At 42.1% G+C, this 25,332-nt stretch overlaps 1 protein-coding gene across 2 annotated transcripts in view; it reads left to right on the top strand.

Annotated features, from left to right (window-relative positions):
- Positions 1–25,332, top strand: part of ETV6 (ETS variant transcription factor 6) — a 124,624-nt gene that overhangs the window by 23,176 nt on the left and 76,116 nt on the right. The window contains exon 2 of one of the 2 annotated variants that reach the window (XM_015870759.2): positions 16,090–16,219. The exons of the other annotated variant lie outside the window; for it this stretch is intronic. Coding sequence (XP_015726245.1) covers positions 16,090–16,219 — 130 coding nt within the window. The remainder of the gene's footprint in view (positions 1–16,089; positions 16,220–25,332) is intronic. 2 annotated transcript variants of the gene reach the window in all.

A 25,332-nucleotide genomic window follows, 5' to 3' on the forward strand; every position in this document is an offset into this window, starting at 1 on the left:
TTTCCCGCATAAACACGAGGGCTTTTTTTGTTGGCCACAACAGAAAATTATCTGCTTCTCTGTATTCCTTCCTCTCTTAAGTTCTCGGCTATGAGCATCTGTTCTAGAAACTGTTGAGCATCCTCAACTCCTGCCAAACAGAATAGATATGGAAACCTATCAGCACGTCACTGAGTTAGACGCAAAGAAATCAGGTTGAAGACCTGGTCAGATGTGATGCTCTGGCTGAGACTTGCTTAGGCTGAAGGGGTGCTGCCTCAACTACTTACTGCTCTATTGTGTCTTTTCCACTCCACCTCAGCTTTTACTTTCTTCTTTGCCTCTGTAGTTGCTTCCTTATCCACATTTATTGGAATTATATGGGGTTTTTTTTTGTGTGTGGGGGGTTTTTTGTTTTCAATTTTTAGTAGTGTTTTGCATATTGTTTTTTTTTTCTTTCTTTTTTCCCCCAAGTTGACACTTTCTTTTAATAGTGAAAATCTGGAGGAAATTGAGGTTCTTACTTCCAAAGCTACCTCTTCTTCCCCTCCTGCCTTCACAACTGTGTATATTGAGTGTTTCCAGTATAGAGAGTAGATGAGGGGTTTGCCTCCCACTGATCCTAGGATCATTTGTGATTTCTTTAGCCAGCTTTTCCCTATATTTACATACTGTTTTCTTGGTGGCGTGTATATACTGAGGTAAATACATTAATTAAAAAGCAAAGAAGTTAAGACAGCAAACCAAGTCTGTTTTAAAAATAGCAGAGGATCTATTTTTCCATTATAGAGAAATATGAAAAGCAGATGGAAGGAATTTTTGGCAGTGTGAGTTGCTCTGTTTGTTGTTGGGGAAGGGCTTGTTCTGGCGAGGTTGTGGGGAGGGACTTGATTCACGCACTGGAGTGCTGTGGGGCTGCCCGTTGTGCTGTGGCTACAGCACGAGATGGGCTTTGGGCTGTCTATAGGCTGATTTTCAGAGCTGCAGGTAATTGAAATTATCTCTAGCAGCTTTAATCAGCAGGTAATTCATTGCCATGATGTGCATTCTAATCCCAGCGTTACTTTGCTGACCTGCAACCACTGTTCTTCTGACTTGATTGGGTATATTTCCTGCCTGGGCTCCGGAGGGCTGCCATGCAAATTGAGCTCCTCTGCCTCCTCAGCAATTATTAGTGTACTCTGTATGTTAATGGAAATCACTCACTATCGTGAGCCCCGCAACATCTGTTCAAACTCCAATTTCATCCCTCTTCTAACTAGTGAGAAACCAACCCTGCTTTCCAGAAGGGCAGGGTATGTAAGTGAGGAGAAGAGCTAGAAGCAGAGGGTCTTGTTAGCCTGGTGGGCCAAACTGTTCCTTCTTTCAGGCCCTTTCTTCTGTGTGACGTTTAACTGTTGTTCTGAATGAGAAAGCTTGCACTCAGCAGCACGTAGCCCATAAGCCATCTCTGTTTCCTGCTGATTTCATGTTTTGCTAGGAAAGACGCTGTGCAGGATGTTGAGATAGGATTAAGCAATGAGCCCGGGCATTAGCAGGATGGCTGTGCTGAGAGACGGGCTTGGTCTCTTTCAGCTCCAGCTGAAAGGAGATAGCTGAAACCTGTCCTGTAACCACAGGCTTCTCCTTAGGCAGTTCTCTTGTGCTGCAGTTCTGTTGTCTCCTGAAATTGCCTGGTGCTGAGCCTTTGTTAAGTCTCTGTGATAGGGTGTTTGTGGTCTGACAGAAGCAGCTGATGATGGTTTAAAAAGGAAATGAGTTGTAGTATTTCTTCCAAATGGTCACCGATGAGAAACTTTGGGCAAGATTTTGACTTGCCAAAACTGTGTTTTGACATAATTGAGAAAGGGAGATTTCTCTCAAGGCTTTTCCTTGAAAATGATTCTGCCATGAGAACAGCATCTTTTGCCTGTTGAGGATCTGCCTGCCCCGCTGCTAATTCCCCCACCTGCAATCTCAACCTACCCTAAGTGACAGCATAGCGTTGGCAGCAGTTTGCTGCCTTGCAGAGCTGTGCGAGTGGTCATCCCCTGGGTGTGGGGATTAAGAGGAGCTAAAGTTCGTTTCGTTTATGGTTCAAGTACTTCTAACAGGACAAAACCATTCCCAAGTAGCCTGGAGTCTGTTTTCTGCATAAAAGTTGAAGAAAACGAGGCAAAAGTTCAGCCAGACTTGGTGGATTTGCAGAAGTGAAGGAGATTTGTTGCATCAGTATGAGTAAAATTTAACTCGGTAACTCCTTTGTACTTTCTCCTGTCTTGTTTTTGGTCTGCAAGCATCTTTGAATAAAGCCACCAAATTCTAGCTGAAATGGTGCAAAAATTGAACAAAACTGTGACAACTCCTTGTTGTACAAACATCATCAAAAGCTCTTGTATATCACACAGAATAACGAGGTACAGACTGTTCTTGTGGACCTGAGGTTTTCAGAAGCCTGAAGTCTCATCTTTTGCCAAAGGCAGTGTGGGTGCAGCAGGGAGTTATAACCCCTAGTAGACAGCACGTGCAGACCAAAGGCTCCATCCACATGGCGGTACCCCTTCTGCTTGCAAAGCTCGGTCAGGCCCTGCTGCTTGGCCACCACAGCTCGTTTAGTCTATTGCTATCTGCTCCAGTGTGGTAAGTAACAGTGAGTGGGCAACCGCAGCTTATATAGATACATTCAGAAGCTAACTAAGGGCTGATCTCTGGGTACAACTTATTTTTGGCCTAGATCTGATAAATCTGTAAATCTGAGTCAGGAAACTGGGCACCAGCGCCTGGAGTTACACTCATCTCTGTACAAACTGGCTGTCAGAAGGTTCATAACCAGACATGGGTACAGGGAAAAGAGGGAGGAGGGCATTTTAAATGTATGCATAATATGTCAGAACACAGATTGTCTGATTTTCTCTGGAATTTTTGGAGTTGGGAGGCGTGTTGCTTTTTGTTTTCATGATACAGATTGCAAGGTGTAACTAGAATTTGTTTTGTGGAAAACGGTCTTGAAAGAGTCTGTTTATTCAAGATTTGTCCGCATTGCTCTGAGAACTCATAGCTCTGGCTTTTCCTCTGCTCCCTCTCCCATTTAAATACATATCCTCTCCTCCACCTGAGCATTGCTTTCTCCTTGCACTCAAGAGAAAGTTCTCTGTGTTGATGAAGCTCAAGTTACGGATGTAGCTGAGAGAGAACAGCCCTGGTTGCATTAACTCTACAGCTGCTGATGTAGTCCCTTTGTTGCTAACCCAGTGCCCCTGTTTAACTTCAAAGAGTGTCATCTTCGTTTGGGCTTGAGCCCCCAGTAGTACAGTGAAGCTCTGAGCTTTGTACTGGGATGGGTAAAGAGCTCTCACACTGTGTCTGCTTAAGGTAGTACTTGCTGATGACAAGAGGTAGCACTCAGATCCCCTCAGTGATTTACTTTCATTTTAGCAGCACAACTAATTATTTTTAGGGTGCAAGAGTGGAATATTTTTCTTTTAGGAATAAAAAGACTGCATCATTGTGTTTATATGAACACACATGCTCTGGTGACTGTTCATTGGGAGTCACTGGCTTTTTTGGATATGTAGTTGGATGGAGCCTGTCCAGCTAGTGCCCATACAACTTTGTGTTTCCATAAAGGAAAATCTTCAATATAACTTTAAATCCTTCTTTCTCAGTAATGGCTTCGTTACTCTCTCACAAATCAGGAGCGCTATGTATATCTAACAGCTATTTCTGCTGCACCAAGGTTGCTGTATGCATCTCTTTTCTCACTGTTTTCTTTCTTTTCCTCACAGGCTTTATGCATGTTGTGGTTTTTTTTTCTTTCTTTCTTTTTTTTTTTTTTTTGTTCCCAGCTGTTCCATAATTAAAGGCTTAACTATGGCAAGGGTTATCGTCACGCTGCAATGTATCACAGCCTGTGTCACCAGCCAGCTATTGCAAGTAATAGGAGCAGGTAGTTCTGCTCACTAAAGATACCGGTATCTTCATTTCCCATTTTTGCAGTTTCCAGTGTTCAGCAAAACCCATTGCTCCCTTTGTCAGTGGGAACACAGATGCTTACTCACAGGGTTTTCTTTTCAGATTAGTTCATCCAGCATCAAAGATTAAGATCTCGCTGTTATTTTTACAGACTCACAGGTTTAGATGAGTTTCAGCACAGGTTTCTAATCATTACTGTGAATTTCAACATAAAGGTTAAAGTTGCAGTGGAGGTATGTAATGATGCGTATGTTTAACATACTCGAATGTGCACACACGAAGGCTTGTGTTGAAAGATGAATCTTTGCCTGGGATCCTGTGCACTCAGAGCAACTAATCCAGTACAGAAGTTGCAGCTTTCCTTACAAATGGTGCTACTCTGCTTTTAAATGTTTCCAGTCAGAGGCTTGGATTGCTGTATTTTTTATTGCCACAATTCCATTCTGAGCTGGGGCGGGAAGAGGAGAAGATTTTGGAGGAGAAAATAAAGTTATGTTTTCTGGGACAGCTCACAGATTTATTTAGTTTAGTACTGATCACAGTAGAAATGGGTTGGCAGGCAGGAGTGGTTGCCAGTGGTACAATGAGTGCATCTTGTGTGAACAGCATTCTGTCATGGGTAGGTGATTCTCGGGGTCTGAGGGCTGCTGGTTCTCATTGAAGCTAGTTTAAGAGCTCCCATTTCATCATCCAGCCCAGCCACAGCAGCCTTGTGAAGTCTGAGCCTCTGGGAGCAAAGCCACTTGCCAAAAGAGCAGGTGTGTCAGTATGAAGTGGCCCATGAAGAGCAGCTGTAAGCATGAACTTTGCCCATTTATGTGCTCAGGGTTTTATCTCATCCTTTTTTTATACAGCCCAGTAAAGATGAATATTACTATGTCAAACAGGGCCATACCAGAAGCAGGCTCCTTCATATGCTCGTTGGCCTCATAGACAAGAGCTGTGTGCAGGAGGGGAGAGCTGTGCTTTCTGTGCCATCCCAGGAGATAGGAACACCTGAGCAAACAATGGGCACCCAGTGAGCGTAGGTAGTGACTGTTTTGTTGGTACATTGCGTGGATTTCTCATGCCCATAGAGTTCTCATCTTGTGGGGAAATTCTGATATTAGAGCAAGACAGGAGTATGTGGAATGGAAAGCTTACCTTGCAAAGTTGTTTAGTCATTTTGCTTTGGGTTTTTGAATGTGGATAACAAAATTAATATCGAAACAGAAATTTTCTTCTGAATCGATGACTAAATGTTCCACTTGGAAAGTGTAGCAGCGCACTGTGCTGCTGCACTGAAGTGATGTAGAAAAGAATTAAAAATAGCCATGTAGTAATTGAAAGGGCTGGTGGAATGTTTCGATATTTAGCAAGACTGCGGGTGCCGAGGGAAATGCCTGCTGTAAAATTTGTTACCCCTTCTGGTGTTCAGATCCCTGGCAGTGGACTTGTAGTTAGACAGTTAAAATGGATGAGTTATTATTCGCATATTGTGTTATAGGAGGATAAGGCAACAGAATTTTCTAGGCTTAGAAACTATTTGGCCCTGGATGTAAGGCAGCTATACCCACATGAAGTAGGCCAAGCATGGTTGAGAGTTAGGTACCATAGGGAAAGTGACATGATCCAATACCCAGGGAGCCTGGTGGATAGTCAGAAGACCTGCATCCTTTCCCTGGCTCTGTGTGACTTTGAATGATTTGTTTCCTTTCTCTGTACCTCATTTTTCATTTCATCTGCTCTGCACCGTGTGTATTTAGATATTAAACCATTAGAAACAAGACTGCCTTTCACTAGGCAGAGCAACTGCTCTGTTGTGACGTAGTCTTAATAAACATAAACAGTGCTGATCTTTGGATGTTGAATATACATTTCAGACAATTCTAGTTAATTTTTTATTTTCAACTGTATCTCCAAGGGTTGATCTTTGGACCGGTACAACCAAACTTTTTCCTTATTTGCTTTCTGCTATTCTGCCTTTCGAAGGACTTTGTGGAAAAGAAAGCAGTATAAAAATCACACAACCGGTTTGGCAGGTCTTGTATAAACAGGAGAAATGCCAGGAAAAGTCTCACGGCTTTGTTGCCAGCTTGAAAAAAAAAAAAAAAAGAAAGAAAATTCTGATTAATTTTCCCCTAATGAAAACCTCAGCCATTGCTACGTGTGAGCAGGATTGTGGGGAAGGGTGTGTAGTGAAAGGGTTAGGGGGATGCTTGCTGGAACAAACGTGTGTCTTCAAAGCTGGGAATGTACTTGCTCTTGGGCAGTTGTCCCAATCACCTCCTTACTCGTAGAAGCAGAAGGGTTTTGTCATGAGTCTTGGAAGCAGTTTGTTTTGATTTTTTTTTCTTTTTTTCCCCCCCATCTTTTCTAACAGTCTCACAGCTCAGCTTGGGTGTTGAACACGCCTTACTTGATTAGATGGGGTGATTGATGCCCCCTGGTTCTTGCTCTGCTTGTGCCAGTGGAAGGCTGTGCTGCTGTTTGCGGTGGTTTTGCTGTGGTGACTGGGTCGGGTAAGGAAACCTGCCTTGCTGACTGGGTCTGTGTGGTTGTGTAACTGTGGGAAGGGTTGGAGTGCCTCTATCCCGGTTCTTGTGGCACAGGAGGGATGTGTCTCTGGAACAGGTCCACTAGCTCTCGTCTGGTATGGACGATCTCTGCTGTGCACTTGAGTCAAAAGATTTCAAGCAATGCTTTTGTATCAGGGGTTCCTAGGGAGGCTGAGGGTTATTTAAACTCAGTATTAAAATGCAAAGTGAGAGCCTTTGAGAGCTTTTGCATGATATCTGCATGCCACCTTGGCTGATTGATTTCATCAAAGTCAGCTTTTTCCTCCTAGTTTCTCCTGTTTTCAGAGCAGCTGTGTAACTCCAGAAACAAGGCACTGCAGGCAGAGTCAGGATGGGATCTAGACAACTTGCTGTTCTTTCTGCCCTTCTATTTCCTGATTGAAAAATAGGATTCATAAAGGTTCTTTCCTCCAGTGCTTTTCTGTCTTGGCTGCTTTGGCTTTGAGCTCTGCAGGGCAGGGGCTGTCCTCTGATCTGTTTCTGCAGTGCCTTGGACAATGGTGCTGGTGTTCAAGTTGCTTCTAGGTGCTATTGCAGTATAATTGTTCAGTTATAACATATGGGTTTAGAGCCTGATGGGGTTCCTAGGAGAGACTATTATTTTCTAAGATGTCCGAAGCTTTTAAATGTTGTACATAGTTTAGTGGGGGAATATTGATGGTAGCTGGACAGTTGAACTAGATGATCTTAAAGGTTTTTTCTAACCTTGGTGTTTCTATGGAAGTAGGATTTTGTTTTGCTCTGTGCTGCTGTCTGAGCTAATTGCCTAATCTCTGAATGTTCTGGTCCCTCTGCTTGTAAAGGTGAGTTTAGTAACACTTCTCTTCAATGCAGGGAAATGGTGGTGGTTTTATGAGGCATGTGTGGATAGTGTAGTGTTGTAAGCCATAGATAAACTTTCAGACCGAGCTAAAATGGGCCCAGGACAAACACTTTTTTCTTAAAATGACTACGATTTACACAATTTCAGTTGGCTCAGTTCCCAGGTCTGTCACGTCTGTAATGAGGACAGATTTGCAGCTCGTAAACAATCTCAGGGTAGTGCTGATGGGACTCTCACTCAGTGTCCACTCAGGTGTGAACCAGCAGTGCTTAGTTGTCAAAAACAAGCCAGTGATAATCAAAGTGAAACTTTAGCACTTTTCTTTTGCCAGGAGCAGTGTCACAACCAGTGCTTTGGGATTATTACAGAGTAATAGTTGGAGAAAGAGCAAAAAATATGCACAAGTTGAAAGGAAAAATTAGAAGCTAGGTAACTTAATGAACAGCAAAGGCTATGGTAGAAAAACAGCTAAGTTGAGGTTTTTGGACTTCAGCTTCCCAGCACTTGACCTGCCTGTGGGCTCAGCACCATCATGTTACCTCCAAGGCACAACAAAGGGTCAGAGTGCCTTGGTAAAGCCACAACTTGTTTTAGAGAGTGAGTAGTGGGTCTGGGACCAGAACTTCCCTCCTTCTGTTCTTTTCACCATTTATATTCAAGCCTCTCGTGCAGATCACGTTTTGTCATGTGCCTTCTTGTCCCACATTTTGTCATCCGCTGTCCAACCCTGTATGGCAGCACCATGCAGTGGGTGATCCACTCCTTGTTCCCCTGCTGAGTCTTGGGAGTGCCTGTGGAATTTCCACAGCATACAAGGGTGGTGTGTGATGTACCCTGTCACATGGACAGGTTGTACCTGGAAGGCATCTCTTGTTTTCACAGTAGTTAGGAAAGGATTGCTAATAGCACTCCTTACACAACAGAATATTCACTCGCTTAGTTCATTACTTATTAGCTCCAGGCAGGGACATTGCAGATTTGTTAATGCTAATGGCCAAATCATTAGAGTGTGCAGCATTAATGGAGGATAAAGCATTTAATAAAGACCCATCACTCGACCCTGTCATTGTCCCTGGAATACAGGCAGTGTGTTAAATTCAGCCCCTGCTCTCATTCTGTCACCTACCTCTTCTTAAAAGGGCAGCTTGCTGGGAAACTTCAGCTTTTCAAACACATCTTCTTTTAAATCTGATATGCTATGCCATGCCCAACTGTCTCTTTACAAACATATTTTAAAAGTCTCCTTTGCTGATGGTTCTGTGCTGAAAGGTCCATGTATTTGAGGTAGGGAAAGATTTTCCTGTGCCTCCAGCTATTCTCCAAGGTGATTCGTTTCCTTTTTCTGAGTAAAGTTTTGTGATTGATACATTGGATCGGCAGAAGGTTCGGTTTCTTGTAGTTTGCATTCTGATACCCATAGACTGCTGACGGAGAGATCTTCAAAAAGCTGTTAAATTGCACCTTCCATAAATTGTTGAATAGCTGTTAAAAATGTTTCTTGTACAGGTTAACCCACCTGCAGATTTTATTTCTTTTGATGTAACTCAGCTTCCTTCAGTGGTCCCCCATTGCATTTGAATGTTTTAATCACAGCTTCTTGTTAGCTCATTCTTCCACAAAGTCTTCCAGATATATCTTCCATTCATATTTATTTCCTTTATTTCCAGATACAGCTGTGGGCTGTGTCTATCATACCTCTCTTTGTCTCTGTAGTTCCTTTACTCTTTCTTTATAAGCTAAACCTTCAGACTCTTATAATACTTGTCTGTCTTGCATACACAGATACGTGTCTGCCTGTATACTTATGTGTAGGATAAATTGCAGACTGAAAAGCCTGCAAATTTGTAGGATACAATATTCTATGAGACACCCTCCTAGCTATTTTTTATGTTCTCCTGTCAGATTTTCCTGTTTAGTCACACTGATCTCTTTTTTTTTCACTTTAAAGTAAGTGGCTAAAGTAGTTTAAAGTTAGTAAGGGGGAACTGTAATTTGTTGTTTCTTCCACATGCAGTTCCTGTGCATCAGACAAAGTTAGTTCAGGTATGGCCTTTTTAGGAACTCCCTCTGCATTCAGCATTGCTGGGGGTCAGATAATCTGAATCCACCTGATATTTTGCAGTGGCAAACATCCATCTCCTCTTATTTCTGAACTGGCTGATTAAGAAAATCCTTGAGAACAGGTATTTTATCTGCCTTTCTTTCTCTCTGGATTATTCTGATCAGTTTTCCTGAGTATCCTAGTGAATCTTGCCTCTTTTGCAACCAGCAGCCCTTATTTATAGCTCTCCTAGTCCTGAGCTGCTCTAGATTCTCTCTGGAAAGTTGCCTTTATCCACTTAGAGGTTGTGTTGAACACAAGGATACGGCAGCACACACTCTGTCTATACTGAGTTACTTTTGCACTATTTGGACCTTCAGGAGAAGCAATGTAAGATGTAGGATCTTGTCATAGTACCCCTGGGTTTCTCCATGTATTTGTGTCATTTTTCATGGAAGGTCTGAAGTATAATGAAATGCTTCCACATGGAACGTAGCAGTGCTGTGTATGCTGTGTCTCATTTTACTAGTGAGGAAAGATGCAGAAGCTTCACCTTTGCGGGGTTGAGCTCTAGTTTGGGGGATGATCATAGTGCACCTGTCGTCTGGTCTGGTAGTGTTCTCTGATGCTCGCATCCAAGCCTGCCATCAGAGTTTCCTTCCCAATGCCTCCAGAAGCCGATAACCTCTTTGCAGAGGACATGTTCTTATACTGAACCAGGGCAGGTACCTACATGATCAAATATAAACAACTTTTTCTCAATCTATTTTGTTATAGTAGCTGATATTTAGGTGTGCCTGTATTTTCTAATGGTGACAGATAGAAGATAATTATGACATATTGTGATGCAAGTTGTTTTCAAACAGGTGTGTATGCACATTGTTCAGACTCAAGTTCAAACTGATTTCATGCAGATAAGGAGAGAAAATTGACTGACTGTACTGATAATAGTAAATACTAAGGTTCATATCTGCACTTCACTTTCCTTGCTGTAAATCGGATCAGAATCACTGCTTTCAAAAAGCCAGTGAGGAATGTTGTATGTACAGATGAGAGCCGAGACCAGCCATGCAGTGGGATTGAGAATGGTCATTTCTTATGTTCTTTCCAATACCCTGATAGCACAGTGATGTGTCCAGGTAGAGTCATGCATGCTGCTGTGCCAGCCTGAATGGATCACAGAGCAGCTCTGGGATTCTCCTTTCCCATAACACGTGAGAGGGCAGCTCCTTGTATACCACGTTTCCCCTTCATTTTTCCATCTCTGTTTTGTGGCCTCCAGAAATTTTATGCTGAATGCATGACTCCCATGATGAGTGTTTAGGGTATGAATTCCTATGCACGCAGGCGGGGTTGCCCAACCTCTATATATCATAGATGAGACACCTCAGCACTCTATTCTTTATGAAAGAGAATGGGAAAAAAAGTGCAGTGAAATATCTGCTGTGCAGTTCTCTCAGCCTGGAAAGTCTCTATGCATTGCTCTCACTGCTTCCCACTCACTGTCCACAGTACTTCAAAGCCTAGTTTGTTTTTTGTAGCTCTGCTGTGAACTCTCAAGTCTTCTGTGGTGGTTGGTGCTAGAAGTGGGTGCTAACAGGACTGGGGTGTGGAGATTTGCTGTTTGGATCACACCTCTCTCCATACCTTGGCTGAACAGAGGCTCTTCAGAGGAATGTGTGGTAAAAACCCCGTAATGCAAATTCTGTAGTCATGAGTAGAAACAAGGCGGGATGGGGGAGAGAATTTCTTCCTAACATCAAGCCATTGAATCTGTGGTTGACTCTTGCCTTGGAGCAGTAGGGCCAGTTGCCAGCTTTATTGCCTCTGTGGGGCCTAGAAAAGTCTCCTGCTTTGACTTGATAAGGCTTTGCTCTTGTCTCAGTGTCTGCTGATTCCACATGCAAATTCTGAACAAAGATTTGCCTCCTGTACACATTTTACACTGCTTGTCTGGGTTATCCGTGGATAACGGTCTTCGTTGTTTGTAGAAATGAATAATTTTTCATGAATCTTACTGAAGTCTTTGCCTGAATATTGTCTGTTAGTTTTACTTGATGTTATCTTCCTGTAGCCACTTTCTGCCCTGTGTTCCACCACAATAGCAGCCTCAGTGAATAAATACTTCTCAAGTATGAGGCTCAGGTAGTTTTTGGTTCATTTATATTTGCTAGCTTGAGTTATTTAGCAGTGCTCAGACAATAATGAAGCCATATCATAGCATTTTCAACAGGATTGACCTCCACAAGCTACATTTTCACAACACTCAAGCGCATTAATGTTGCTCTTTATAAGCCTTTAATTTAATACGAGTAGTGTCTGTGATCATTTTAGGAGAGGCATGGGATTCTCCATCATCTCCTCTTCCCTTCTCTTTTGTGATGAACTGTTGTACCTCACTGTATTCTATTTGCTTTGGAATTTGCCTGAGTGAGGACTGTGATGTGAGGGGGTAGCTGTCTTCTCCCCGTGTGCTGAGAAGTTGGTTGGAGGCAAGCTGAAGAGAGGAGGCAGGGAGGAACTGAACTTCACAAAATTGCTAAGGTCACCAAGACAATCTCTGTTCTCTGTGTGCAGGAAATGAGATATTAATCTTTTCCCAGTGCTGCTTTGCATAAGGTCCATTCCAGAGAGCTGTGTTTGTTTTAATTTCTCTAATTACTGATAGTGTGCTGATTATGCTGCTATAGATTTGACGTGAATAGCTATATTAATGGGATCAAAAATGAGGAGAAGTCTGCCATGGAAATCAAGGAGATGACAGCAACAGGGGGAGGGAAGTAGAGAGTTTAATTTGTATCCTGGTACTGCAGAGCTTTATTTTTCTTTTTCTGGAACTTGATCATTCTTCCCTGGCGGCAGTTGGACTGTGCAAGCTACAGAGCTGAACAAAATCCCCGAATGTTTTAATTGTGTCTCCAAAGCCATGCAGTGCCTTAGGGTCTCTGATTTCCTTCCTCTTTCCTGTGTCAGTTCCTGTAACTGTGGGTGCTCTCTTGGACTTTTTTATCTAGCACACAAAACACTGATGAATGCTGCATACATCTTCCTTCCCTTTCCTCTTCACCTGACTTGCTTCCCTAATGATTAACTTGCCTGCTTTCTTGCTGTCAGCCCTTGTGCAAATCATTGGCTGGTTTGCTGGCATAGCCCTTTTGAGTGTTCAGACATCAAGGGCACTCTGAGGCATTCCTGCAGACACTTCCTTCCCACCAATAACTCTCTCCTCCAAGGCCATTTTTCCCCTCTGCCTTATCCAAGGCACCAATGCCTAAGAGGAGCCACAGCAGCCAAACCAATCCCTCTGACTCTACTTTCAGGCTTTCCCTAGATCCAGGTCCCTAGGCTTACGTTTCCATTTTTCGATTTCTAGATGTGCTTACTGAAAGACACAGAAACCCTTGTGGTTTGTCCCTGCAGGACTGAAGATCCTCTGTGGTGGAGGGTCTACGGTTTTGTGTGCAGAACATCACCTTCCGCAGTCCTGAGAGCTGCAGCCATACTTTTCAAACCTAGATTTGCACAAGTCAAGGATAAGCTACTCCAGCATTTTTTAAGCCAGTGCAGGGGAACCCTAGGCCTTCCCAAAATCAAGCTGAGCACCAGAACCTCTGTGCATCTGCTACTGCTGCCTTTTCTGAGCATATTTTCCAAAGGTAAAGAAATGGAGTGGGGTAATAGGATGATATTCAGGTACTTGGAAGCTTCCCTGAAAAGCAGCATCTCTCTGTTTCTGTCCTCCGAGTAGAGACAAACGGTGTGGCTACTACAAGAAATTTTCTGCCTCTTTACTTCCACCAGTAGTTAAGGCAGCCCAAATATTCATGTCTACACCCAGTGGTACTATTCATGGGAAGCCTTGGCCATCTGGAGAAACCAGGTTAAACAAGAAATTCAACAAGATGGGCATCAAGTGACACACGGACCCTGCGTGGCAAAAGCATGACATCTTTTAGTCTTGGTCAACTTTCCTCATGTAGCATCATAGCACACTGTACAGGAATAGGCCTTTATATACTGAGAAGTCATCTGGCTTTTATATTCAGTGTAGGGTATTTGGTGTCAATGGCTCAATGTGCTGATGGATATCAGTGATGAGTGGTGTCCCTCAGGGGTCAGTACAGCTTCAGGTTTTCTACAAGCCCTGTGACTTGACCTCCCCGTGACTTTTCTCTTTCACACCTTTTGGAAATCTGGCCAGGATGGTTACAAGGATCACTCTTTCAGGACGCATTTGCTAAGTCTCTTGCCCTTGGGAGGCACATGCAGTCCTGTTTCAAGACAGCTCTACCCTGAAATTACGTAGCTCATTTGAGCTTTGCTCTTTCTGGAGCTTAGGTTGTCTGTGTGTCTAATAAAAAGGCTTACCTAATATCTGCAGATTGCTTTTATATTTGGGTTAAAGGTGCTGGAAAATAATGCAGAATTCATGGGATAGGACATTTCAAAGACACATAGGAGAGCTGGAGAGCTAATTCTACTTTGTGCCTTGTAAAATGATTTCTGCAAGTATTACCAATGCACACACATTACTGTGGATGTCTAAAATGCATGGGAAAAAATAACTGTGACAAAATGAGTGAGGTTGCATTTCCACAACTTCTTTGTGTTTCCTACTGTCCTGTTCTTACAAATACTAGGAAACGATTATTGCAATATATTGACTTGTAACACTAAATGTTCATGTAGCTGTCTTGGTATAAATAAGATAGTTACCATGTGCCTGTAGTAGATTAATCATTGCTGAGAGAAAGGCAGTGTATACTGTGTGTGTTATATCTTGGTACAGCACCTCCTGAAAGTTACGAGAAATGCACTGATTCTGGATTTGGTTTTAGCTGCTGATTTGACTTTCCTTCTGCTTTTAGCTAGTGAGAAGGCCCCTTGAAGCTACTTAGCACTTGCCGTTGCAGTGGTGATTCCATATTTCTGTGAGCATGAAGTGGGACCTGATGTCAGTCTGCACCTTACATTGTGGGGGAAAAGGACTTCAGGTCTCCTGTACGTCCTCTTGAACTTGTTTGCAGAGGCAAGCAATTGTGTGACTGTTTCAAAAGTGTCCCTCTTTTTATAAATATCTTGTTTAGTAAACAAAATGAGGAGCTTCAGTGTTGTTCGATTATCTGAGCTGTGGTTTGCAGCAAGAAATGCTGGGAAGTTGGGTCTTGTTGCTCATTGCTCTAGAATGTGCACCGTGAAAGGGGCACGTTTTCTGTGAGGCTGCAGAACATGCAACGTGCTGGAGTTGGACTTCAAGGGAACATGAGGCATAGTCACTGTTCTGGGTCACAGAAAGTCTGTATAGTACAGTACAGTGGTAGAAACCCAGATGCTTAAGAGACACTAGTGCTTCTGTGTGAGCTCCTCAGTAGATATGTGATAGCAGCAACTTATGCTAGGCTGAGCTGGGCTTAGTTTGAAGCAATGATGGGGAGAGATTCTCCAGGTGCTCTATGGCCCATTTCATTGGCAGAGAGACTTTTCTGCTTTAGTGTATTTGTTATTTACATTGTACAGATCTCTCCTTTGCTGGCAGTGAGGTTGCTAATGGTACATTGTAGGTGTGCCTTTATCAGCGTCATTCCAATTCCCTGTCCCACAGCTGTGGTAATGTTGTGATTTATAATGTCCTTCTGTTACTCAAACACTAGGTTTGTCTTTCCACTTTCTGGAGATCAGATTGAGGGTAGGGATTCGCTACTATACTGTCCTGCAAACACTCCAAAGCAAAAATAGCTCCTTTTGCTTCTGTAGGTATGTGGTTGTAAATCCACACTGTTTGCACTGCCATCATTGAATGTCAGCAGCCCAACTCTGGAACGTATGTTAATACTTTACCTTCTAAGAAGCATATGATTATGACTTTATTTTTTCATGTTTCTACAGAACTGCTCCTATGTTTATTTACAAAGGGTGTAATTTGTGTTGTGAGTGAAGGTCATTCTCAGAATACAGACAGCTTCTCCCATTAGGTTGGATGAAATTCAAGTCCTACGTTTTTGGCAGATATTTTCAGAAATAAACTAAATGATGACCATTATGAACCTAACACAACATTGGCAAATTGCTCTTTAAGTCTACTGGGCTGTCCTTGCTTAGGTGCTTTCTGCATGCTGGTTTACTTAGTTGGTTGCAAGTTTTACTACTTCAAAGAAAGTGCTAATAGCAAGTTTAAGCAGGAATACAAAAGTACTGCATTACTCACTGGTAAATAGAGTGGTTTTTAGTGATAGTGTTTTTGTGCAGCAAAAGTAAAACTAATGTCTTTAAAATGCTCGAAAGTCATAAAGTGTTAAATGTTTAAGAAACATGCTCGTATCTCAGCGTAAGATTAAGCTTTTTCGGCGGTCTCAGTAGCAGTATGCACACGTGTATAATGAAATTGTTGTCATATTTTCACCAATTTAAAGCCCACTCAGGCTATTCATTTCTGTGTCACTTCTCTTTCCTCCCTCAACAAATTTCTGAGAAAGCCCTTGGAAACTATTAGGTTCCCCTGAAAATTAAAACTGTTGCGTCAGACCTGCTTTGTTGCTGATACCGTTTTGGGCTTGGAGCAGACAGGCCTCCCCGGCTGTGATCTGTTGCAGGCTTGATGCTGCAGTATGATGCTGCTGGCCCCCTCATGCATACTTCCTTCTTTCCTCCCATCACCCCACCCCTGCCTTGGATTCACACCTCTGTTCCAAAGTTCACATTGTCTTCTCTCTTTCTCTCCCCCACTTTCTTTTTAACAGCAAGAGAGAATTTCGTACACACCTCCAGCCAGCCCAGTACCAAATTACACTTCCTCGTCACCACTACATGTCTCAGTGCCTCGAACAATCAGGATGGAGGAAGACTCGATCAGACTGCCAGCACACCTGCGTGAGTGTCACTTCCTGGAACTGAGGAGGGTGCAGGGCAGGGTGAGGGGAGGATTTATTTATTTACTTACTTATTTATGGTGGCAGATGTGTAGGGAAGTACCCTGGCTTTCGAATTTTCTTTAAAGCTCTTGATGGCTTGATTTTCGGTGTATTATTTTTAAACAACTCAGATCGCTGTTTTCTTTCCCCACCAGCACCTCCTGTCTAGGATTTGGCTTCTCTCTCTTGACAGGGAAAAATGTGGAGGTTTTAATATGTCAGGAAGCTCTGTGTATCTGTCTGTGTTTTAGGAATTGCTCATTGATGTGCTGTGGCACAGTCAGGTTCACTAACTGTGGTAAGTGGAGTGCATTTATTCAGTGGGTGCCCAGGCACTCTGCTTCTACTCAGACAGTGGCAGTGATGAACAAGGAGGAAAGGGCTAATCTCTACATGAAAGGATTGCGCAAAGGAGGAAGGACACATCACTGCCTTTATAACAAAAACAAGCTGGGATCAAGGTGAGAGCCAGGCATTTCCTTGCTGAGATGATTTAATGTTTGAGGAATAGGAAAGGCCAAGGGCTGTTGACCAGGGAGAGGTGAATTAGTGAGATAGGGTGGAGCTGAGGAAGAATGGAATTTTCCTTTTTAGGGAGGAAGCAGTTCTGATGTAAATTGAGAGATTTTAAGACAACTTTTATCAGGTGTCACATTCCTGGGGTACTTGAGCAATAAGAAGCAACAGGGGCCAGTGGCAAACGTAACTTCCATCTGTCAGATGGCAGCGTACTGTTTGGGATTTTGGAAAAGGAATGGTCTCCTGAGGTGATCTTTCAATTTAAACAACAAAAAGGGAATAAAAGAGTTCTCATTTCTGTCCCCAGCTGTTTTCCAAGCATGCTTCTTTTCTGGATGCAAACTGTTCTCCCAGCACTTCAGTAATCCTGTGCTCACACCGTTGATGGCCAGTGAGTTGCAGTGCTCCAGGATTGCTCAGTGTCCACGCCTCTTTCTTCACAGTCCTTGTTTTGTTGCCTGTGCTGCAGAATAACCCAGCTTGTACTTTTGATGGTCCAGAATGCAAGCTGGCACTGCAGCTTTCTTTGTGGGTCTGTCTACTGCCTGAGTAGCCAGACTTCTGAGATCCCGAGATTCTTGCCTCTGCCTGTGCATGCTGGCCTATTTCCCCAGCACAGGGAGGACTTGCTAGAGCACTTTCGGTCAATTTTAAAGCTTATGCCCAAAAGGCAGAGAAAACAAAGCCAACATGGAGCAGTTCTCTGCAGCGTGGCTTTTAGCCCCTGAGATTTTTTTCTTCCCCTTGTGTTATTTAGTGGAATTTAATTCTGGTTTGAGAACTGCTGTCTGTCCTCTCCACAGAGGATCATGTTTGGCTTTTCAGATTTTACTGCCTTCCTAACTGAGTTTAACAGATGCACAGCATAGAAAGGCAGAGCCCCTTGATGCTGGAAGGGTGGGGCACTGTTTACTACCGGCTTCCTTCTTATCAGCCAGCCAGCATGCCAGGTAGAGTGTGAAGCTTAAAAGGTTTCCTTTCAGTCAAAACTTTGTGTCCAGTGTTTTGGGTGTTATTGAACCTTTTGCCTTGATTTTTTGATTTTTTTTTCTTTCAATTTGCACATTTTAAAACTTCTAAGGAAGCTTTTGTTCCATTATTATTTCCACACCAGTCTGCCCTTCTGTATTATAAAAAACAGAAGATTAATTATTAAACATCTGTGGAATATTCTTTGACAAAGTCAGTGTCTCAGATCATAAACAATGTGAAGCAGGTTTATATAGCCTTACTAGTAGCTTTACTAGTCTGTAGCAATGCAGTATTTTTAGCTCAGTATGCAATAATTATTCACTCACATTCAGAACCACTGTTTAGAGCATATAGACTTATAACAAGTTCAGAAGGTACTATTAGGAATATCTAGGATGATTTGTGGTATTACTGGAGTTACAGAATTTCTCAGCCTCTGCATTTTAAGTTCAGTAATTGCTTAAGCTACAGCATGTTATAAAGATTCCACCATGTAAAGACTTAAGGGATAAGGAGGATATAAGGTTTCTTCCTATGTTCTGTCAGTGCTTAAAATGTGTAATTATCCTCCCTATTTGCTGTTTTTTTCTTTTTTCTTCTTCTTCTTTTTTTTTTTTAAAGTGCCCTATTTATAGTTTGAATTAGTCGAGCTCAGTTTCAAACTACTGATCTCATTATCGCCTTTCCTGCTAAATATTGCCAAAAGACTACACTTGATTATAGGTGCTTTTTAATAAAGTCACACTTTAACCTTTTCTTGACTAAACTGCTTAGGATGAGAGGTTTTTCACATTCCTGTACAGTTTGTGGATTACAGATTGTGTTTGTATCATCTCCTGCAATCTGTTTCCTACCTAAGACATCCTTCTTAAGGTGAAGATTTCAGACCTCAAGATCATATTCCAGAAGCAGTCTTCCTCATATTAGCTATAGAAATAATGAAGTACACCTGGTGGATTCAGACAGTATTTTATGCCTTCCGTATTAGAAATTTCATTGTTTCTAATGTTTGAGAGCACTCTAAAGGTGCTAATACCCAATAGTATCTGGACGATAAGTAGAGCAATTTCCTTTGCAATAAATTATTCCTCAGTGTTTGGTGAGCAAATGATTCTTAGTTGTGCTGGGATATTTGATCCAGAGACTGAAGAAAGGAGAGCTGCAAAGTTGAGAAGAGTGGAATGCAGATCCCTCAGTGCTACCAGCATGCAGAGTATTCTTTCTTTACCTTGGTCAAAAGATAGAAATCTGTAGAGAAACAACCCTTCCCAGGATTGACGTGGAGACACTGTTCCCATTTTCACACATTCTTCCCTGTTTTAATTAGCTGCTTTCTTACCACCCTGCTGTATTCCCGTAGTAAAGAGCTACAAGTAATCAGTCTTAACTATGAAGCTTTGGGATAGTAAGAATGATTTTCTGATATTACACAATTTTATCTGATACTATACGTCTGGGTTAGTGACTTCTGACCCATGCATATAAAAATGCTCATTTGCCTAATATCTACTTTATTATCTAAGAAATATGTATTGGTCATGCTGTAAATAAACTATCAGTACAATGCTAGAGGATGTGTTTGAGATATGTAGTCAGAGAGTACAATGATCTCCAGTTTGCACTTTGGTCCCAGTGTATATGCACGGTAGCTTTGCAGCATGCCCGATCTCTACTAGACTACGTTAACATCAGATAGAAAGAGTGTTTGGACAGTGGAGTGGTTTATGAAGGATTCCAGAGAAGCATTTTCAGTTCTCCTACAGGCTCTGCCCTTGGTGTCTCCTGTGACCTTGGATATCCTGTAAAATAATTCTAAGCGCATAATTTTTTCTAAGTTGTAAATATTAATAAAATAATAATAAATAATGCTGGGAAAGATGGAAGCTATGACACTATTTGCATACCCCTTATCTTTGAGGAAGCTTAATCCATATTACCATGGAGAGATGGTTCTTTATTTTTCTTTTGTATTAAAAACCATTTATTTTTTTTTTTGATCTGATTCAGTGACATTACTTATTTATTTTATGCTCTGGCCAATAGTATATGGTATAAAAAAAACACCACTTAGGTCTGATAAGAGGGCAGTCCATGTAAGGTACAGACATATCTATTAATATATGCTGAATCAGGGAATACAGTTTTTCTCTTTATTGTAGTACACAAAATAAAAATAAGGTGTTTTGCCTTCTATAGCAGCAACTGTAATTACATACTTACAAGCTTCATGATTTTCTTTCGGTCTCTTTGAACATAAAACTTCTTCAGGAAGAGGCGCAAAAACGTCAGTGCTGAAAAAGGACTTGTTGCATGCTCTAATCTGTGCCCTTGCCTGTAAAGCAGCATTCCCCTGTGCACGTATCTGTCAGTTTGCACAGTCTGATTTTTATCTCTAAAGGGCATCTTCCCTTGGGAGCACATATGTGTTTGTTTAGGGAGATGGACATTATCTCATGGGCAAAGATTTCACAGTGTTCTCTATTGATACAAGCATGAACAAGAGTTCGTTTCTTCCTCTGAACTAGTTACTCATTTTTTTCTTTGCTGTTGGCATCCTTCATCTGCCTGCAGCCCATTGTCATAGCAGGGCACGTTGCACATACTTTTCTGTACACACAAACCACTTATTCTTGGCAGCAACTAACTTTTCTTGTTCTTGCTTTTCTCTGAACCCCCAGCAGCCTGCAGTAATACTCAGAATAAAAAGACACACTCCAGATACTGTGATATGTGCATCATTTTATGCTGTTGTTTTCTTGACTGTGCTCATTTTTAGATGAGTGGTGGTGAAGGTGGGGACCTGTTTGTAAAATTCTTTGAGTGTTCCTTGTTTCAAATATAAAATTGGGTTCTGGTCTTCGGTTTTCCTGTCTGGGGTACTTTTTAGGCTGCAGATGATTTTGATGAACTTCAGTGCATGCGGGTCTGGTCATATTCTGCTAGTCTGATCACATTTTTTATCTTAACATATTTGTATTCGTTTTAATTGCTGTCTGTCCCACTGCCTTCATTAAGGACGACTGAAGGGAAATCTACTAATGCAAAGATTGTGTTAAGGGATTACCTTTTTAGTGACTGCTTTGTAGGAATCTTTCTGCATGCTTTTTGTACTGGTGTTTTATTCTCTTCAGTGGAAAGCAGTGTGGTGCTTCCTCACTGGTTCTCCATCTTTGCGATCTATACCACATTCTACAAATAGGCCCTCTGTGTAACCCTTAAGACCGGACATGAGTAGAAGGTCAGGTCAAGATGTTGAAAGGCTCTCAGTTGGGAGATTCTTTAAACTGAGGCATTTATCAGATGCCAAACTAAATGTATTGCAAGTTTCTTTCTCATTATCAGACATTGTTGCTTGTATGTATTGTATTTGTGTTTTAAGGGCACGAGTTTTCTTTTTTGTAAAGGAATACAGGCAACGATTAAGAGGGAGGAAACAACAACATTGTCAGGGTTGCCAAGGATCCATTTTTTCTGTATAGTGTCTATTAATTATGTTACTCCTTTTATTAATCCTTTGGCACCTGTTAATTATTCAACAATTTTGGCTAGCAGCTGGAAAAGCCACTTTGAAGCGTTAGACGTATTGTTATTTAGTTACTAGAATATTCAGTGCATTGAACTGAAAGTATGTAGTGAGACAGGAAAAAAAGCCCTTCACCCTGAGCCACATTTAGAGTAGCAAGCAATAAAAATATTTACTTTGGAGGGATCTTTGGGGAACAAAACTGACTGACGCACATACAGGAAAAGTAAAATAAAAGCTGCATAAGACAAAGGGACTGTGAGAGGTGGCCAGAATGTCAAATTAATGACTATGAGACTAATCCACTGAAATGAATACTTAGATCCCCACTGTTTTTAATGGGATCTGAACTGTTCTATTTCTCAGATGATTGGCTTCTTCCTCATCCTTCTTTGCTCTTCTCTGACGAGATGGCCACTTAAACCTAATTCCTCCCTCTTACTGTCCTTCATATGCTTGTTTTTTCCCTCTAATCTCCTTTTTATGCTATATTTTATTCTGTGTGTAGTTTGTCCTTTCCTAAGCAAATCAAACCCACTTCCATAAAAAAAAAAAGAAAAAAGAAAAAAAGCCTGAACAGTTGCACTATTCTGCACTATTCACTACCACCTGATTCTCTGCAGTTCTTAATCTTCTTGCTGTTGCATCTTCTTCCACCGTGGACTTTTCCTGCACATTTACATTGTGAGCTACTAAGAGCAGGGCCAATATCAATACCACACAGCCAATCCAAATTATCGATACAGCCAGCCAGTGACCTCTTGAGTGTGGTACAAAGCATGTCCTGCCTCCTGGGTGTTCCTTGCTGTGAGTTTCCAGTCTGCTTTGAGGCAGTCATATGCTCAGGCAGTTTGGATAAGTTGTAGGTTGGAGGCCCAGCCTCAGATTCACTCTTAAACCATGTCTAAACGCAGTATAGATGCAGCTATTCCGTACAGAAGAACGTTACATGGAATATGTGGGACTGGGGGACTAAAACCTTATTACTGATCCAGCTGGGAAAATAGTAGCCATTGCACCATGAAAATCCTCATTTACACTTTTCTGACATGATCTGTTTATCTCCTGGAGGGAACCGAGCCCCTTGTCACAAGGTGTACATCAAGGTGACTTGGGGTCCATTTCATTCTGTCACCTTGGTGTAATCAGCTGTTGAGCTTAACCTTAAATCTCTGTGCTCGTTTCTGCAGCCTAGTTACTGTGGCAGAGACAGAAAGATCAAATATGAAAAATGTTGTGAAGAGCCAGCACCATGAACTGATTTCTGCTTCTTGAGTGTTTTGGACCCAAGCACTTTTAAATTTATATATGCATATATATATGTATATGTGTATATACACATATATTTTATTTTCATGTGTGTGTATATATACACAAGCTGAGTTAGCACAGCAGTTTCCTGCACTGACAACCCCAGTGGAAGCATGTAGATGAATGAAATCCTTCCTGTCCTGGTGGGAACTTTTAAAGCACCTCTGAGGTAGGAATCTGAGTCCTGTGCTTTGGGGCATGGAGAGCTCGTGGTGTGAGGGTCTCAGTGGTACTCAGCCAATCTCTTGCACTCCTGGAAAGCTTCATGTAGGGGTTTTAAGAATTCAGAACACAGATTCACCTCTATTCAGTGGGGAAAGGGAGCTGTGTCACTTTAATGTGGGATTCAAACTGGTCCCTTGTGGAATTCCCCTGGAAAATGTGGGGAGGAATAAGAAGCAAAAGCAGCAGGACATTTATGGCATTGCTGGATTTGAAGCATTTTTAGCTTTGTCTTAAAGGGATGCTGTCAGAATCAGTGACTCTAAAATTAGATTGCTTTTTGCTTTCCATCCCAACTGCATCTACTTTTTTTGTTGTTATTTGTATTTTGTTACAAATCTTCTATGTAAACTTTTTAAAATACAATTAAAGAACCTATAATTCTTTAATAAGCATACAGTTAAAGAAAGCACAGAAGAGAGATTCTCTTAAGCCATGACTAAGAACCCTACAGTAACAAATGGTTGTGTGGTGAGTGCCTTGCAAGAAAACACAGAAGTGATAGAAAACCCTGCAGAACCAATATAGCACATGTGCTGCATCCACTGCTTTAGTAAAAAACAGAGCTGAGCCTCTGAACATTGGAAGAAAACAAACCTGTCCAGTGCTTAGAGGGACTACCAGGATGTGGTGTACCAGGATCTGGAATACTACATCCAGATGTGGAGTCCTCAGTACAGGAGAGACAGAGACCTGTTGGAGCACATCCAGAGGAGGATGATCCAAGGGATGAAACACCTCTCCTGTGAGAACAGGCTAAGAGAGCTGGGGCTGTTCAGCCTTGAGAAGAGAAAACTCTGAGGTGACCTGATAGCGGCCTTTCAATATCTGAGGGAGAACTACAGGAAAGAAGGGGACAGACTCTTTAGTAGGGTCCATGGTGATAGAACAAAGCTTCTGGCTTAAAGTGGGTAGATTTAGGTTGGATATCAGGAAAAAGTCTTTTGCAGTGAGGGTGGTGAGGCACTGGTACAGGTTTCCCAGAAGTGTGGCGATGCCCTGTTCCTGGAGACTTTTAAGGTGAGGTTGGATCAGGCCCTGGACAACCTGATCTAGCTGTGCATATCCCTGTTCATTGCAGGGGAGTTGGACTAGATGAACTTCAAAAGTTCCTTCCAACTCTAAGGATTCTATGAATCTGTGATGTGTGAGGAGAAACCTACAGCAGTTTTAAGATACTAGGGATTAATGTAGTGGAGGCCATGTGCACACCCACTCACCCCAGTACCAATTATTTGGCATCCATTTTGTTGGTTTGGGATTTCCTTCTACATTACTTGCCCCTGTGCTGGTACTCCTGATACAACACAGCCAGGTTAAACAGGCTTTTGTTCCTAATTTATAGCTTCTCGTTTTGTTGCTGGAGCAGAAGGATTCAGTGATGATTTGTAACTTTGGAGAAGACATTTTTGGTGAAGTGGTTCCATCCAGGTTTGGCAGCCCAGTCTCCAGCACCTTAGTTAGGAGTTCCTATAGGTATTATGAAGGGCAGAAGCACTTATTCATCAGCTGTTCCTCTTCTGTGAGTTCTTGTGCAATGTCTGTCTTCTATGGGATTAATGTATATGAATATGTCCACTGTTCACATCTAGTGTTTTGTGCAAGGCATGCCCAGTGCAGAACTATCAGGCTATTGTTAATATAGCAGTGAACTTTGCTCCATGTGTATGAGTTGTTTATATATTTAATAGGAATACAATTGATGATGTTGGCAGTTAGTGAACAGTCACTTCTGATGGGCTTTCTACAGTTAAATAAGTGGGATACTTATGCAACTCCAAATTTTTGCTTATGGATCTTCATATGTGAAAATCATACCCTGATAATAGCCATGAGCAGCCTGCTTTGTTTACTGCATGTACCTGTGTGGTTTTGATCTCTGTATGTCTGTATCCTGCTGAAAAAAAGTCCATTCTGCACTGGCAGCAGGGTCAGGTAACTTAACAGCAATTATAAAGAGCAAACAACAAAACTGTTAAATTAAGCTGCAACAAGTTAAAATGGAATGAACATCTTCAATAATTAACCAACACATCCTTCCTGGCTTCAGAGGCATGATGTGGGGTGTTCAGAGACAGGATAAGGGACTCCTTCCATGGCAAAGTGATGGGCGTTGATTTGGAGGCAGGGCATGTCTACTTATTTAAAAGTTTACTGAGTGGATCCTTTTAGCTGCAGGTATTTGCTAGTCTCGCAGTTACTTACAGCCCTGCATTTTATGTGCTGCAAGAAAATGAGCCCGTCTTCCAAGGGTAAACACACATTTTCTGTGTGATCTTTGCCCTCTCTCAGTGCTGTGACATGCAGAGGGGATCATACCCTGAAATGGAATTTTGGCTTCGATTGTCGAAAAGAAGAGCAGCAGTTTCATTGGGTTTTGGACTATGCACCGCTGGGCATGCCCTGAGGTGAAAGCAGATAGAGTGAGATGGGGGACAGGATGTCAGTCGGGAGAGACTGAGGCTATCCTGCATACAGGGAAGGTGAAATAAACCTGGTCTGAACAAACCAGCTGTAGTCAGCAT

The sequence above is a fragment of the Coturnix japonica genome, chromosome 1 (genome assembly GCF_001577835.2).
Source record: "Coturnix japonica isolate 7356 chromosome 1, Coturnix japonica 2.1, whole genome shotgun sequence".
Taxonomy (NCBI): Eukaryota; Metazoa; Chordata; class Aves; order Galliformes; family Phasianidae; genus Coturnix; species Coturnix japonica.